General features: G+C 47.2%; 1 protein-coding gene across 1 annotated transcript in view; it reads left to right on the top strand.

Annotated features, from left to right (window-relative positions):
* Positions 1-1261: 1261 nt before the first annotated feature.
* Positions 1262-17198, top strand: part of LOC137368791 (ankyrin repeat and death domain-containing protein 1A-like) — a 90574-nt gene continuing 74637 nt past the window's right edge. The window contains exon 1 of the mRNA XM_068028996.1: positions 1262-1379. Within this exon, the coding sequence (XP_067885097.1) occupies positions 1262-1379 (118 nt within the window). The remainder of the gene's footprint in view (positions 1380-17198) is intronic.

Below are 17198 nucleotides of genomic sequence, written 5' to 3'. Positions count from 1 at the left end.
CTGGTTGCCAAACCAAAATAGTTTAAAGTTTGTGAGGCGGAGTCACCCATCTCCCGATTCTGATTTTGAAAGCTGAAATTGATATTAACCCCTTACCAATGCTGTAATGCAGGGGTGTCCAAGCTTTTTGCCTTATGGCCTATGCAGGTGTATGCCATGGACCCTTAGGAATCAAATATTACGTTTAAATCCAGTTTCCATTCATATGCATATATTGCAATTTGCTGATACTGCTAAAAGATGACGGTGTCCTTACTTAATATTTATCAACCAATGTGACAACAGCATCAAGAACAGCCCTGTCCAGATCAGAACCATAGAATTGAAATCGGACAAACCAGCCACTAAGAAGTATAAATTGGGCTCAAAGATGATTGGCAAAAGAAGCAATGGCTACATGAAAAGCTTTTTTATGCAGGGAGTGGTTAGGATCTGGAATGCTCTACCTGAGAGTGTGGTGGAGGCAGATTCCATCTTGGCTTTCAAAAGAGAATTGGATAATTATCTTAAGAGAAAATTCTGCAGGGCGACAGTGAAAAGGCAGGGGAGTGGGACTAGCTGAGTAGCTCTTACAGAGAACTGGCATGGATACATCGGGCCGAATGGCCACGGCGACCATTTTGATTATACTAAATATCACCGATCGATCTTAGTTTGTAGCTCTGTGCACGTATTTTCGAGAAAAGATGGTGATCATTGTAGCCACTGCTGACTCTATTAACAAACATTTGATTTGAATTGGTGGTCAAAAGGACCAGTGTGGAGTTTGCGTCTTTCTTGCAAGAGATACTGGAAGGAGAAAATCCGGCGGTTTACAATAATTATAACCGCAGAAACTTTGTTCTTTTTCCTTAAAGCTAAAGGCAGATCATCGTTCTATTAACGAACGGATCATCACCCCTTAATTTCCGATGCCCTTCAAAAACGGACGGGATATCAGTCACAAGTGGTAACAGGAACAACCTCCTAACAGGGTCAGGTAAAGGCTCAAACTGACGTTACCAGCCGCACCCTGTGGACTGGGCTTTCCTGCTTGGAAACAATTCACCTGATAAAACAGGTTTCAGGCTTGAGGTTACTTCTGGTGAGGCTGTGATCCGAATAGAACGAAAACACTTCATCAGGTCCTGCTTTTTGTTAATGGGATAAGAGGGAACCCCCACTCCTTAAAGCAAAATATTTGAGAAGGTTACGTTCCTTTTTTGAAGTATCCCCAAGGAAATTTTTTAAAATATCTATTTCTGTAGGGTTTCAGATTGGCATGTCGAAAAGCAACAATTCCTCTTGGATTATGCGCCCTCAAATTGGAAGCACGAAAGAATGGGTGGAGAACATCGTCAAACGTCCCTCTAGGGATGGATCGTCCCAAATGGAGATCCGTGAGTACAGATTAACCGGGTATTCCAGAGATAAAGTAGGGAATGTGACAGTGCCGGGATTGTTGCAGCCTTGAGAGGTTCATTCTGATAAAACCACTCGCTCAGCATTTTAGCAAAGCAAGAGTTATGCAACACGCAGAGCCCGTACTTGAATGATTGTATAGCGTTTTATAGAGTATACAATACATTATATAGCGCTTTTCACCATCTCAGGAAGTCTCAAAGTGGTTTACAGGGCTCTGGAAATGCAGTCACTATAGGAATGTTGGAAACAAGAGCCAAATTGCACACAGCAAGGTTTCACCAAATGACAATGGGATGATGACCTGATCAACTGTTTTTTTTATATGTTGGTTGAGGGATAAATGTTGGCCAAGAAACCAAAAGAACTGCCCTCTTCCTCAAATAGTGCCATGGGATCTTTTACATCCACAGGCAGGGCAGATAAGGCCTTAGTATAATGCCCTATCCAAAAGAATGGCACCTCAGACAGTGCAGCATTCCCTCAGTACTGCACTGAAGTGTCAGCCTATATCAATGGTTCTCAAAGTGGGGTCTGCAAAGACCTTCTAGGGGGTCTGCAACACAGGGCCTGCCCACAGCGAGGCAACATGGTGAACCGTCCAGTGCATCATGGTCAACAGTAAGCGAGTGAGTGGCAGCCAGAGGTGTGCTCTGCTCCCACCGCACTGCTGCCCTCTCTCTTTGCTCCTCTTTCCCTTCTCCTGCTCTCCCCCTGCTCCTGTTCTGTCCAGATTCCTGCATTCTCCATGCTCCTGCTCAGTGAGGGCACCTGCTCAGTGAGGGCACCTGCTCAGTGAGGGCACCTGCTCAGTGAAGGCTCCTGCTCAGTGAAGGCTCCTGCTCTCTCGGAGCTCCTGCTTTCTCTCCATGCTGCTGCTCTGACGGGTGTCTGCTTTTTCCATGCTCTGCTCTCCACGTACTTCTCTCTCAACATGGTGTGATTCCCCATTGCTCCTGCTCTCCCCCTGCTTCCTGAGTGCTTTCTCCATGTTCTGCTTTCCCTGGTCTCCTGCTCTTGCCTGGCTCCTCTCTCTCAGCCACGGCCTTCCCTGGGCTCCTGCTGTCTCTGTGCCCCTACCAAGGATAAGACAGACTGCAGTGAGAAGCAGGCAGACCATCTCACTGATATCTGTAAATAAATACTTCTCTTCCTAAGAGCATCATTAAAACATTTCACATGCAACACTTTCATGGTGCAGTGGTTAGCACTGCAGTCTCACAGCTCCAGCGACCTGGGTTCAATTCTGGGTCCTGCCTGTGTGGAGTTTGCAAGTTCTCCCTGTGTCTGCGTGGGTTTTCTCCGGGTGCTCCGGTTTCCTCCCACAAGCCAAAAGACTTGCAGGTTGGTAGGTAAATTGGCCATTATAAATTGTCCCTAGTATAGGTAGGTGGTAGGGAAATATAGGGACAGGTGGGGATGTAGTAGGAATATGGGATTAGTGTAGGATTAGTATAAATGGGTGGTTGATGGTCGGCACAGACTCGGTGGGCCGAAGGGCCTGTTTCAGTGCTGTATCTCTAAACTAATTGTAATTTAGATGATGGGAGGAGAGCTCCATGATTAATTTGAATCCATTTGAAAAGGGGTCCTTTAACCAAAAACATTTGAGAACTATTCACCTAGATTATGTGCTTAAATCTCAGGAATGAGAGTATGAACTCATGGCCTTCTGACTCAAAGCCGAGAGTGACACCACTGAGCCAAGGCTACCATTTATGGGTCTTTCATTTTATGAGATCCAATATTTTTACCAATGTTTTGGGATTTTAATCTTGTATTTCTGTCCATATTTTTCTCTGAAAACTGTAAATCAGTGGTATTGATAATGAATGCCATGTGGGAAGATCTAATGCTGAACCAGTTAAACTGAAGAGCTGGTTTGGTCAACCATAGACAGTTAAACTCACATTTTGATCAATTACTGGTGAAACTGAATTTTGGCTTGCATGAAGCTGGCATAAACTGAGCATTCTAAGATAATAAGATAACATGAAATGGGAGAAGTACTTATTCCCAATTTTACTACTTCCAGAAGAGGGAACTACTAACAGGAATTTAGAATTCTTCTATGATCCAGAATTTTAGTTGAGTGATACATCAAGATATCAATCCAACATTGGAATTAGGAATATAGGAACAGGAGTAAGCCATTCATTGCCTCGAGCCTGTTCTGCCATTCAATTAGAGCATGGCTGATCTGTACCGCAACTACATTTTATAGCCGTTTCTCCATATCTTCTTACCCTAGCCTATTAAAAAATCTATCAATCGCAATCTTGAAAGCTTCAATTGACCCTTGTCTACTGATTCACAAACCTATATTGGTTATTACCTAACAGATAAAGGAATGGCAGGGCTGCTCCAACCTCTAGAGTGCACATCCTGTGCTATGTGGCAACTCTGGGATTCTTCTCGTATCCTGGATAACCATATGTGCAGGAAGTATCATCAATTGCAGCAGCTTGTGCTCCGGGTTTTGGAACTCGAACAGCAGCTGGCATCAGTGAGGTGCATCCGTGAGGTTGAGAGTTTCGTGGATAGCACATTTATAGATGTGATCACCCTGCAGCTTTAGAGTATGCAGGGAGAGAGGGAATGGGTGACCACCAGACAGTCAAGAAAAACAGGCAGGTAGTGCAGGGCACCCCTGAGCGCATCTCACTTTCCAATAGGTATTCAATTCTGAATACTGAGGAAAGTGATGGTTCATCTGGGGAGTGCAGCCAGAGCCAAGTCCATGGCACCAAGGGTGGCTCAGCTGTACAGGGAGGCACAAAGAAGATTGGAAGAGCGATAGTGATAGGAGATTCGATAGTCAGGGTAACAGACAAGCATTTCTGTGGCTGCAGATGTGAATCCAGATGGTACGTTGCCTCCCTGGTGCCAGGGTCAAGGATGCCACTGAATGGCTGCAGAGCACCCTGTGGGGGGAACATGAACAGCCAGCAGTCGTGGTCCACATTGGTACCAATGACGTAGGTAGGAAGAGGGATGTGGTCCTACAGAAAGAACTTAGTGAGTTAGGTAAGAAATTAACAAGCAGGCCCTCAAAAGTAGTAATCTCCAGATTACTCCTAGTACCACACGCATGTGAGTATAGAAATAGGAGGATAGTGCAGATGAATGCATGGCTGGAAAGATGGTGCAGGAGGGAGGGCTTTAGATTCATGGGACACTGGGACCAGTTCTGGAGAAGGTGGGACCTGTACAGGCTGCACCTGAATAGAGCTGGGACAAATTTCCTTGCAGGGCTATTTGCTAGTGCTATTGAGGAGGGTATAAACTAACTTGGCGGGGGTGTGGGAACCAGGAGGAAATGTCAGAGAGAAATACCAAAGTGCACAGATTACTGGCAGCGATAGCACTAGAGTAGGGGATAGTAAGTTATTAGGTGGGGTCAGAGTAAGGGAGAAAGTAATAAAGTCTAAATCAGGCTTAATGTGCACGTATGTGAATGCACTGAGTGTGGTTAATAAGATTGGCGAGGTACAGGCACAGATTGGCATGTGGAAATATGATGTTGTGGCTATAACAGCGACCTGGCTCAAAGAAGGGCAAGACTGGGTATTAAATATTCCTGGATACGAAATGTTCAGGAAAGGGAAAAAAGGGGAGGGGTAATGGTATTGATTAAGGAGAGCATTGCAGTGCTGGAGAAAAAGGATGTCCCAGAGGGATTGAGCTAAGGAACAAAAAGGGTATTACATTGATCGGTGTTGTCTACAGGCCACCAACTAGTGGGAAAGATGTAGAGTCATAGAGAGATATAGCACTGAAACAGGTCCTTCGGCCCATTGAGTCTGTGTTGACCATCAACCACCCATTTATATTAATCGTACATTAATCCCATATTCCCTACCACATCTCCACCTTCCCTCAATTCTCCTACCACCTACCTACACTAGAGGCAATTTACAATGGCCAATTTACCTAGCAACCTATCTTTGGCTGTGTGAGGAAACCAGAGCACCCGACGGAAACCCACGCGGTCACAGGGAGAACTTGCAAACTCCGCACAGACAGCACCCAGATCCGAACGTGGGTTGCTGGAGCTGTGAGGCTGCAGTGCTAACCACTGTGCCACTGTGCCGCCCTATGACTCTATGTAGAGGAACACATTTTCAAGGAAATTACAGAGAGGTGCAAAAATTATGGCATAGTTATAAGGGGGGACTTTAATTATCCAAGCATAGACTGAGATAGTAGTAGTGTAAAGGGCAGTGAGGGGCAAGAGTTCCTAGAGTGTGTTCAGGAAAAGGTTTTACAGCAATATGTTTCCAGTCCAATGAGAAAGGAGGTACTGCTAGACCTGGTTCTTGAAAATGAGGTGGTCCAAGTGGATCATGTGTCAGCAGGAGAACATTTAGGGGACTGTGGCCATTGTATCATAAGGTTTAGGCTGACTATGGAAAAGGACAACGAACAATCCAAACTAAAAATAATTAACTGGGGGAAAGTCAGCTTCAAACGGGCTAAGAATGGATCTGAAATGAATAAATTGGAGTCAAAGGCTGTCAGGAAAAACGGTAGCTGAACAATGAGTTACAATAAAGAGATAGTTCGGGCACAGTCGAGGTATGTTCCCTTGAAGGAGAAAGTTAGGGTAAACAAATCCAGAGGATATGAGGAGGCTACAAAAGGATATAGTTAGGTTAAATGAGTGGGCAAAGATCTGGCAAATGCAGTATAATGTGGGAAAATGTGAAATTGTCCATTTTGGCAGAAAGAATAAAAAAGTATAGAACATAGAACAGTACAGCACAGTACAGGCCCTTTGTCCCACGATGTTGTACCGAACCTTTAAGCCTGTATTCTGCATTCAAATTCGACCTTCCAAAATGAATCACTTCACACTTTTCCAGGTTGAACTCCATCTGCCACTTCTCAGCCCAGCTCTGCATCCAGTCAATGTCCCGTTGCAACCTACAATAGCCTTCCACACTATCCACAACTCCAGCAACCTTCGTGTCATCGGCAAACTTGCTAACCCAGCCTTCCACTTCCTCATCCAAGTCATTTATAAAAATCACAAAGAACAGAGGTCCCAGAACAGATCCCTGCGGAACACCACTGGTCACCGAGCTCCATGCTGAATACTTTCCATCTACTACCACCCTCTGACTTCTATGGGCCAGCCAATTTTGTATCCAGACAGCCAACTTTCCCTGTATCCCATGCCGCCACACTTTCTGAATGAGCCTACCATGGGGAACCTTATCAAACGCCTTGCTAAAATCCATATACACCACATCCACTGCTCTTCCTTCATCAATGTGTTTTGTCACATCTTCAAAGAATTCAATAAGGCTTGTGAGGCATGACCTGCCCCTCACAAAGCCATGCTGACTGTCTCTAATCAAACTATGCTTTTCCAAATAATCATAAATCCTGTCTCGCAGAATCCTCTCCAATAATTTGCCCACTACCGACGTAAGACTGACTGGTCTATAATTCCCAGGGTTATCCCTATTCCCTTTCTTGAACAAGGGAACAACATTTGCCACCCTCCAATCATCCGGTAATACTCCAGTGGACAGTGAGGATGCAAATATCATCGCCAAAGGCGCAGCAATTTCTTCCCTCGCTTCCCGTAATATCCTTGGGTATATCCCGTCTGGCCCCGGGGACTTATCTGTCCTCATATCGTTCAAAATTTCCAGCACATCCTCCCTCTTAACCTCAACCTGTTCGAGCATATCAGCCTGTTCCACGCTGTCCTCACAAACGACCAGGTCCCTCTCACTAGTGAATACTGAAGCAAAGTATTCATTTAGGATCTCCCCTACCTCCTCCAAATCCAGGCACAAGTTCCCTCCACAATCCCTGATCGGCCCTACCCTCACTCTGGCCATCCTCTTGTTCCTCACATAAGTGTAGAACGCCTTGGGATTTTCCTTAATCCTACCCGCCAAGACTTTTTCATGTCCCCTTCTAGCTCTCCTAAGTCCATTCTTCAGTTCCTTCCTGGCTACCTTGTAACCCTCTAGAGCCCTGTCTGATCCTTGCTTCCTCAACCTTAAGTAAGCTTCCTTCTTCCTCTTGACTAGCTGTTCCACATCTCTTGTCATCCAAGGTTCCTTCACCCTACCATCCCTTCCTTGCCTCATCGGGACAAACCTATCCAGCAGTCGCAGCAAGTGCTCCCTAAACAACCTCCACATTTCTGTCGTGCAATTCCCTGAGAACATCTGTTCCCAGTTTATGCTCCCCAGTTCCTGCCTAATAGCATTGTAATTCCCCCTCCCCCAATTAAATATTTTCCCATCCCGTCTGCTCCTGTCCCTCTCCATGACTATAGTAAAAGTCAGGGAGTTGTGATCACTATCACCGAAATGCTCTCCCACCGAGAGATCTGCCACCTGGCCTTGTTCGTTGCCAAGCACCAAGTCCAACATAGCCTCCCCTCTAGTCGGCCTATCTACATATTGAGTCAGGAAACCTTCCTGGACACACCTGACAAAAACTGCTCCATCCAAACTATTTGCACTAAGGAGGTTCCAATCAATATTAGGGAAGTTGAAGTCACCATGACAACAACCCTGTTACTTCTGCACCTTTCCAAAATCTGCCTCCCAATCTGTTCCTCCGTGTCTCTGTTGCTATTGGGGGGTCTATAGAAAACTCCCAATAAAGTGACTGCTCCTTTCCTGTTTCTGACTTCCACCCATAATGACTCAGTAGACAAACCCTCCTCGACGACCTCCCTTTCTGCAGCTGTGATACTATCCCTGATTAGCAATGCCACTCCCCCACCTCTTTTACCTCCCTCCCTATTCCTTTTGAAACATCTAAACCCCGGAACATCCAACATCCATTCCTGCCCCTGTGATATCCACGTCTCCGTAATGGCCACAACATCGTAGCTCCAAGTACTGATCCATGCTGTAAGTTCATCACCCTTATTCCTGACACATTTTGCGTTAAAATAGACACACTTCAACCCATCATACTGGCTGCAACTTTGTCGTGTCAATTGTCTAACCTTCCTCACAGACTCTCTGCACTCTGTATCTGCCTGTTCAACAGCTACCCCATCCACTGATCCGTAGTTCCGGTTCCCATCCCCCTGCCAAACTAGTTTAAACCCTCCCGAAGAGCTCTAGCAAACCTCCCGCCCAGGATATTGGTGCCCCTCCAGTTCAGATGCAACCCGTCTTTCTTGTACAGGTCGCACCTTCCCCAGAAGGTATCCCAATGATCCACATATCTGAATCCCTCCCTCCTACACCAGTTCTGTAGCCACGTGTTCAGCTGCACTCGCTCCCTGTTTCTCGCCTCACTAGCACGTGGCACCGGTAACAATCCTGAGATTACTACTCTACTCGTCCTGCCTTTTAGCTTCCAACCTAACTCCCTATATTCGCTTTTCAGGTCCTCATCCCTTTTCCTAGCTATGTCATTAGTACCGATATGTACCACGACCTCTGGCTGCTCCCCCTCCCCCTTAAGAATCCTGTAGACTCGATCCGAGACATCCCTGACCCTGGCACCCGGGAGGCAACATACCATCCGGGAGTCTTGTTCGCGACCACAGAATCTCCTGTCTGTTCCTCTAACCATTGGATCTCCTATCACTATCGCTCTCCTATTTTCCCCCCTTCCCTTCTGAGCCACTGAGCCAGGCTCAGTGCCAGAGACCTGGCCACTGTGGCTTTCCTCTGATAGGTCGTCCCCCCACAACCGTATCCAAAACGGTATACGTATTATTGAGGGGAACGGCCACAGGGGATCCCTGCACTGTGTGCCTATTCCCTTTCCCTCCCCTGACGGTCACCCAGATACCTTTATCCTGTAACTTAGGTGTCACTACTTCCCTATAGCTGCTCGCTATCACCCCCTCAGCATCCTGAATGATCCGAAGTTCATCCAGCTCCAGCTCCAGTTCCCTAACACGGTCTGCAAGGAGCTGGAGTTGGGTGCACTTCTCACAGGTGAAGTCAGCAGGGACACAAGTGGTGACCCTCACCTCCTACATCCTGCAAGATATTATCTAAATGGTGAGAGATTGCAGAGCTCTGAGATGCAGAGGGATCTGGGTGTCCTGGTGCATGAATCACAAAAGGTTAGTATGCAGGTACAGCAGGTAATTAGGAAAGCTAATAGAATGTTAACATTTATTGCGAGGGGAATTGAATGCAAAAGTAGGAAGGTTATGTTTCAGGATATTGGTGAGACCTCATCTGAAGTACTGTGTTCAGTATTGGTCTCCTTGTTTAAAGAAGGATGAAAATGCGTTGGAAGCACTTCAGGGAAGGTTTACCAGACGAATATCTGGAATGGGCGGGTTGTCTTATGAGAAAAGGTTAGACAGTCCAGGCTTATATCTGCTGGAGTTTACAAAAGTAGGAGGCGACTTGATTGAAACATATAAGGTTCTGATGGATCTTGACAGGGTGGATGTGGAAAGGATGTTTCCTCTTGTGGGAGAATCTAGAACTAGAGGTCACTGTTTAAAAATAAGTGGTCACCCATTTAAGACAGAGATGAGGAGAAATGTTTTCTTTCAGAGGGTTGTGAGTCTTTGGAACTCTTCCTTAAAAGATGGTGGTGAAAGTTATTGGGGGTTGGCAAGAATGTGGAGTTGAGGTTACAATCAGATCAGCCATGATCTTGTTGAATGAGGGAACAGGCTCGAGGGGCCGAGTGGCCTACTCCTGTTCCTAGTGCGTATGTTCATATGTTCCCTGGATGAAAAAAGAGATAGGGATTAAGATAAAGAAGAAAAAGTGTGCTTATGACAGATGCCAGGTAGAGAATACTATTGATAACTAGGCTGAATATAGAAGGTTTAGAGGGGAAGTGAAAACGCAAATAAGAGAAGCAAAGAGAGAATATGAACAGAGACTGGCAGCTCACATAAAAGGGAATCCCAACGTTTTCTATAGACATATAAATAGTAAAAGGGTGGTAAAAGGAAGAGTGGGGCTGATTAGGGACCAGCAATGGGATTTGCGCATAGAGGCAGAGAGCATAGCTGAGGTATTAAATGAATGCTTTGCATTGGTCTTTACCAAGGAAGCAGATGTAACCCAGGCAATGGTGAAAGGGGAGACAATTCAGACGCTAGTGGGGAGCGAGAGGCCGTAGAGCGGGGTGGCAGCGGGGGGGGGGGGGGGGAGTGGGGAACGAGAGGCCGGGGACTGGGGTGGAGGGGGGAGGAGGATGGCAATGGAGGGGGGGGGGGGCAACAGAGGTGGGGGGGTTGGCGGTGGGTTGGGGGGTAGTGAGAGGCTGGAGAGCTGGGTGATAAATTTGTGATAAATTGAGCAGCTACATTTTCTGTGATAAATTGAGCAGCGCCATTTTTAATCCTGGCAGCTGCCTGAATGTCACAGACAGTGACGTTCCATTGGAACAGGCTGCATTTGTGCATATGCTACAACTGCACCACCAAGTGGTTGCGTTGTTAGCAAATGCAGCCATAAAATAAAGGGTACAATTCTAAATGAGGTGCAGGAGCAGAGGGACCTGGGTGTATATGTGCATAAGTCATTGAAGGTGGCAGGACAGGTCGAGAGAGTGGTTAATAAAGCATACAGTATCCTGGGCTTTATTAATAGGGGCATAGAGTACAAGATCAAGGAGGTTAGGTTGAACTTGTATAAGACACTAGTTCGGCCTCAACTGGAGTATTGCGTCCAGTTCTAGGCGCTGCACTTTAGGAAGGACGTGAAGGCATTAGAGTGCAGAAAAGATTCATGAGAATGATTATAGGGATTAGGAACTACAGTTATGAAGATCTATTGGAGAAGTTGGGACTGCTTTCCTTGGAGAAGAGAAGGCTGAATGGAGATTTGCTAGAGGTATTCAAAATCATGAGGGGTCGGGACAGAGTAGATAGGGAGAAACTGTTCCCACTTGTGAAAGGATCGAGAACGAGCGGGCACAGATTTAAAATAATTGTGATAGGACTGAGGTGGGAGTAATGCACTGTCAACTCAGTCCCAATACTCCACAGGTTGCAGCATTATTAAAGTTTTCCCACCTACCGGAAATTAGCTAAATTAAAACACTTTAGTAACCCCCAGAATAAAACAAATCTAACCAGGTATTTTTAAACAACAGCAAATTAACTATTTATTAATAAACTAAATTTTAAACACTATTAAGGTAAACTTATGTCTAAAGAATTTATAACTTCTTATTTTCTCTTAACCCTATTGCACACACACGTACATTCAAAAATCAATGGTTAACTGGTTTTAAAAATGGTATTTCTTAAGAATAAAATAAGTAGCTGGGTTGTAAGTTCTGGTGAGTTAAGTTCCTGGTTGGTGAGGTGTCCCAGATTAGAACAATCAGATGCCGCTCATAGTCTCCAGGCAAATTTGATAGTCTGTAACAGATAGGCGTTCAAAGCACTTTGGTTGCAGCAGGCATCACACAGTTCTTTTAACAAGGCGTATAGTCACAGGTCTATTTGGATTCTAAAATTGGTAGTTTTTCAGTGGAAACTTTGCTGAGAATTCCAGCAAACACAAACAATCGACGGAGAGTCCCTCTTGAAGTCAAATGTTCTTTTTTTCCAGGGTTTATCTTTCTCTCCTCTGGCAATGCAGAGCCTGAAGATAAATGTAGATTTTCCTGCTAAGAGAGAGGGATCCTTCCTTTCAGGGAAGCACGCTTCGCTGATCTCCAGTTCAGACTGGTTGAAACCAGCCTTTATCCACAGTTAAAAGTTACAGTACATCATGTGACCTCTCTCTCCTGCTGTGGCCTAGGAAATAGATACAGCTGCTGGCACACTGTGCTCAGTCTTAAAGACACACTGTTTTTAAACAGAGTCTTAAAGGCACACGATTTTAAATAGAGGAGAAAAACAGTTCCATGACAATTGTTAAAAGAAGCAAAAGCGACATGAGGAAAAACTTTTTCATGCAGCGAGTGGTTAAGGTCTGGAATGCACTGAGAGTGTGGTGGAGGCAGGTTCAATTGAAGCATTCAGAAGGGAATTAGACTCTTCTATGAAAAAGAAGAATATGCAGGGTTTTGGGGAGACGGCAGTGGAATGGGACTAAGTGAATTGCTCATTCGGAGAGCCGTTGCAGACACGATGAGCCGAATGGCCTCCTTCTGCGCTGTAACAATTCTATGACTCTGTGATTGAAAGTTAAAATGCTTTACAGTTCACTGCTGGCATTGTACTGATCACAACAGGAGTGGAGCTATTCAGTTGTCTTGAACATTTGCTAATCTGTTTATAACTTTCAATTCCTTTCAAAACCAGAGATTCATCCAACTATGTAAGGCTGTTCTTCCGAAGAAGGGTCACTGACCCGAAACGTTAACTCTGCTTCTCTTTCCACAGATGCTGCCAGACCTGCTGAGTGATTCCAGCATTTCTTGTTTTTGTTTCAGATTTCCAGCATCCGCAGTATTTTGCTTTTATGTAAGGCTGTTATTTGTTTTAGGATCAACCATCTTTGGTGGAAGTCCACTTCACATATCCATCATTCTTTTGAAGCTATTTGGTCATTTATTTACACCATACTCATACTTGAAGCTGTATTGGAAAGTAGCCCTGCACATACAGAATTTCTTTACGCTGATGTATATTATAATAATATTAATGTTGTCTGTTCAATTTTTTGTTTCCACGCTTATTCTGTAAATTCTTTTTCCACATATCCCACATTTGATACTTTAGTAGTCTTTGTTGCCTCTATTATTACTCTTAATGTATAGCCTGTTCATCTCTTCTTCATTTTTTCATGGGATGTGGGCGTCACTGGCAAGACCAGCATTTATTGTCCATCCCTAATTACCCTTGACAACTGAGTGGCTTGCTAGGCCATTTCAGAAGGCATTTAAGAGTCAACCACTTTGCTGCATCTGGACACGGATTGCTTCAGTATCTGAGGAGTTGCGAATGGTACTGAACATTGTGCAATCATCAGCGAACATCCCCACTTCTGACATGATGGAGGGAAGGTCATTGATGAAGCAGCTGAAGATGGTTAGGCCTAGGACACCATCCTGAGGAACTCCTGCAGTGATGTACTGGAACTGAAATGATTGAGCCCAACAACCACAACCATCTTCCTTTGGGCTAGGTGTGACTCTAACCAGCGGAGAGTTTTCCCCCTGATTCCCACTGACTCCAGTTTTGCTAGGGCTGCTTGATGCTATACTCAGTCAAATGCTGCCTTGATACCAAGGTCAGTCAATCTTACCTCACCTCTTGAGTTCATTCCTTTTGTCCATGTTTGGACCAAGGCTGTGATGCGGTCAGGAGCTGACTGGCCATGGAGGCACCCAAACTGAGTGTCAGTGAGCAGGTTACTGCTGTGTAAGTTCCACTTGATAGCATAGTTGACGACTCCTTCCATCACTTTGCCGATGCTCGAGAGTAGACTGATGGGGCAGTTATTGGCTGGACTGGATTTGTCCTGCTTTTTGTGGACAGGACATATCTGGGCAATTTCCATATTGTTGGATAGATGCCAATGTTGTAGCTATACTGGAACAGCTTGGCTAGGGGCGTGGCTAATTCTGGAGCACAGTTCTTCAGTACCATTGCTGGGATGTTGTCAGGACCCATAGTCTTTGCAGTATTCAGTGCCTTCAGCCGTTTCTTGATAGCATGTGGAGTGAATTGAATTGGCTGAAGACTGGCATCTGTGATGCTGGGGACCTCAGGAGGAGGCCGAGGTGGATCATCCACTGGCATTTCTGGCTGAGGATTGGCTGAAAAATGATTGATAAATTCTCGTGTAATCAAGAAATCAACAGCAATACTAGAAATAAAACGTAAACCACAGACCTCTTACCATACAATGTGTTCCTAGCCATCATTCATTACGTGCATAGTGCACACTTAGACAATAAAAAAAGTCAGCCAACCGTAAGCTGTCGAACATTGATCCTTAGTTTTCAGCTGTGGCATCAATGTCCAAATTGGACCTGGTATATTATATTCAGACCGCAATTGTTGACAACGCGATCGGTAGGTGGCGCTGTTTTGGCACATGCGCAAATACAGCATGTGCCAAGGAAAACGTCACAGCTTGCGACTGTAGCAGCTGCCAGGACTAAAGATGGCGCTGCTCAAAGAATCACAGAGATGAAACCTAACAAACACGTGGCAGAATACAATGGCCGGAGTGAGAGAGTGGAGCGGGCCGGGAGATCAGCGCGGGGAGACCAGCGGGTAGCGGTGACGGGGGGGGAAGAAGAGGGAAGAGGGAGATGGGGGGTAGGGAGAGAGAGGGGGGGGAGGGAGAGAGAGGGGGGGGAGGGAGAGGCGAGAGGGGGGGAGGGAGGGAGAGTGGGGAGAGAGGTGGGGAGAGAGGGGGAGGGAGGGGGGAGAGGGAGGGAGGGAGAGGGAGGGAGGGAGGGGAAGAGGGAGAGGGAGAGAGGGGAGGGGGGAAGAGGGAGAGGGAGGGGGGGGAGGGGGGAAGAGGGAGAGGGAGGGGGTGGGGGGAGCAGCGGAGCGGAAGAGGAGTGCCTTTTTCTGTGCATGCGCCATAAACACAACAGCAAAAGACTTACTGGCCAGTCCCTGGACCCAGTGACACCAAGGTCTGCGCACCGCTCGCCTCCCCGCGGCTCTCTACGGCCTCTCGCTTCCGGGCCCCTCTCCATTCAGCCGTTCCCTCCAGCTGCGGATGCCCAATCCAGTTGCTTTCTCCCCTACCCAGTTGCTTTCTCTACTTCTCCCACAGTACTTCAGACGTTGCAACTGTCTGGTCCCTGCATTTTGCATGCTCCCTCTCCCCCACCCCTCCCCGCTCTCCCCCACCCCCTCCCTCCCCCTCTTCACCACACCCTCCCTCCCCCTCTTCACCCACCCCTCTATCCCCCTCTTCACCCCACCCCCCCCCCTCTACCCCCCTACCTCCACCCCTCCACCATAGTTGAATATCTGAAGTGCAGTTGCAAAGTTGGGGAAATAGCATGCAAAACAAAACCTCAACAATTCTGGGTTTAATTATTGAAAAGTTTTATTAAGTTCATTAAGTATCCGAGGAACTGCTGTGCATGGATACATGAGTATTGTGTCCAGCATTCCCGTTAGACAGACAGGCCGAGTCTCTGCTATGCACAGCTAAAGAGATTGTTCCTGAGAGTCTTGTGGTGAATGAACGCTTGGCTCTCTATTCCACTACTGTATTGTCCATGTGAAGAAGGCAAAGTCACAAGAGTCTGAGCTCAGTCTATTCTTGGTGAATGTTCCCCAAGCGCATCCCAATGTGCATTCCCAATTCATCCATAAACGCAATGTTCCTTTCCACATCGTGATGAGCTCCGCAGCATGATCCAGTTGCCTTCGTTGCTTGAATGCTGACCTTAAGTCTCGAGGATTGTTTTCTCGACGGCATGTTTTACATGAAAAGAAGAAAAGCAATAAATCAGAGTCAGAGCTTGCCTCCCTCCAATGAAATTACTGTTGCGCATGCTTTATGCTCTGCAGTATAGGCCAATGAATCACATAGTACCCACCTCAGCTGTAGGAGTCAGGATGATGTTACTGCCCCTATCTCGTGATGGTTCAATGCTGCTCTCAGGGAAAACATGAATGATGTGAGGGTGCTGGAAAAAGAAGCACATTTCTTTTGGACTATGAACATAAAGCAGGCCATTTAGCCCAGCTGTTCCCTGCTAGTGGTTATGCTACTCGTGCGTCTTCCCATCCATTCCCATTTAATCCTGCCTACTACTATCAGCATCATCTTCCATTTCTTTCACTCTTATCTACCTTTGCCTTAAAGCAACACTGAGGATGGAGAACGGTGTGGCTGCACTCCCACCTCACCAGTTGTGTACGCAGCAAGAGCATTCACATTTGTGCTACCACTGGACACGGCATGCTTGTTTCTTTTAGTGCTCAGTCTCTTCTTGCTGAATGTTCCCCAAGTGCTTGACCCCTTTGGACGCCTTCTCTGCTTGACAGGCAGCAGCTGGCAATTGCGGAGTCTCACAAGGCTCTGCATGGTTGTTTCAAGGGCGGATGGGGAAACATGTGGCTGTGTGTCCATGTGCACTGCTTGGATCGGTGCAGGAACAGGTGACTGTGTAACTGAACAGCAAGGAGAGGGTACCGCAGGTGGGGGAAGTGGAGCTTTGAACAGGCAGGCGTATGTATGGTCCATCAGATCATTAGGCCAGGGGGTGAAACGCTCAGGATCCATGGATTGTGGCACGCGACTGATGTCCAGCGCATGGCCACCTCCATCCGAAGGTGCTTCCAGGCAATTGTTGGGCAAATTAATTGGCTCCATCTCATCAGCCAGTCCTTGTGTTTATGGCGCATGCACAGAAAAAGGCACTCCTCTTCCGCTCCGCTGCTCCCCCCTCCCCCCCCGTCCCTCCCTCCCTTCCCCCCCGTCCCTCCCTCCCTCCCTCGCTTCCCCCCCCGTCCCTCCCTCCCTTCCCCCCCCGACCCTCCCTCCCTTCCCCCCCCGACCCTCCCTCCCTTCCCCCCCCGACCCTCCCTCCTTCCCCCCGACCCTCCCTCCCTTCCCCCCCCCGACCCTCCCTCCCTTCCCCCCCCGACCCTCCCTCCCTTCCCCCCCCGACCCTCCCTCCCTTCCCCCCCCGACCCTCCCTCCCTTCCCCCCCGTCCCTCCCTCCCTTCCCCCCCGTCCCTCCCTCCCTTCCCCCCCGTCCCTCCCTCCCTCCCTCCCCTCCCTCTTCCCTCCCTTCCCTTCTTCCTTCCCTCCCTTCCCTCGCTCCCTTCCTTTCTTCCCTCCCTCCCTTCCCTTCTTCCCTCCTTCCCTTCCCCTCCTCCCTTCCCTCCCTCCCTTCCCTCCCTCCCTTCCCTTCCCCCCTCCCTTCCCCCTCCCTTCCCCCCT

This window comes from Heterodontus francisci, chromosome 4 (genome assembly GCF_036365525.1).
Source record: "Heterodontus francisci isolate sHetFra1 chromosome 4, sHetFra1.hap1, whole genome shotgun sequence".
In the NCBI taxonomy this organism is placed as follows: Eukaryota; Metazoa; Chordata; class Chondrichthyes; order Heterodontiformes; family Heterodontidae; genus Heterodontus; species Heterodontus francisci.
This window is presented reverse-complemented; position numbering and strand designations above follow the sequence as displayed.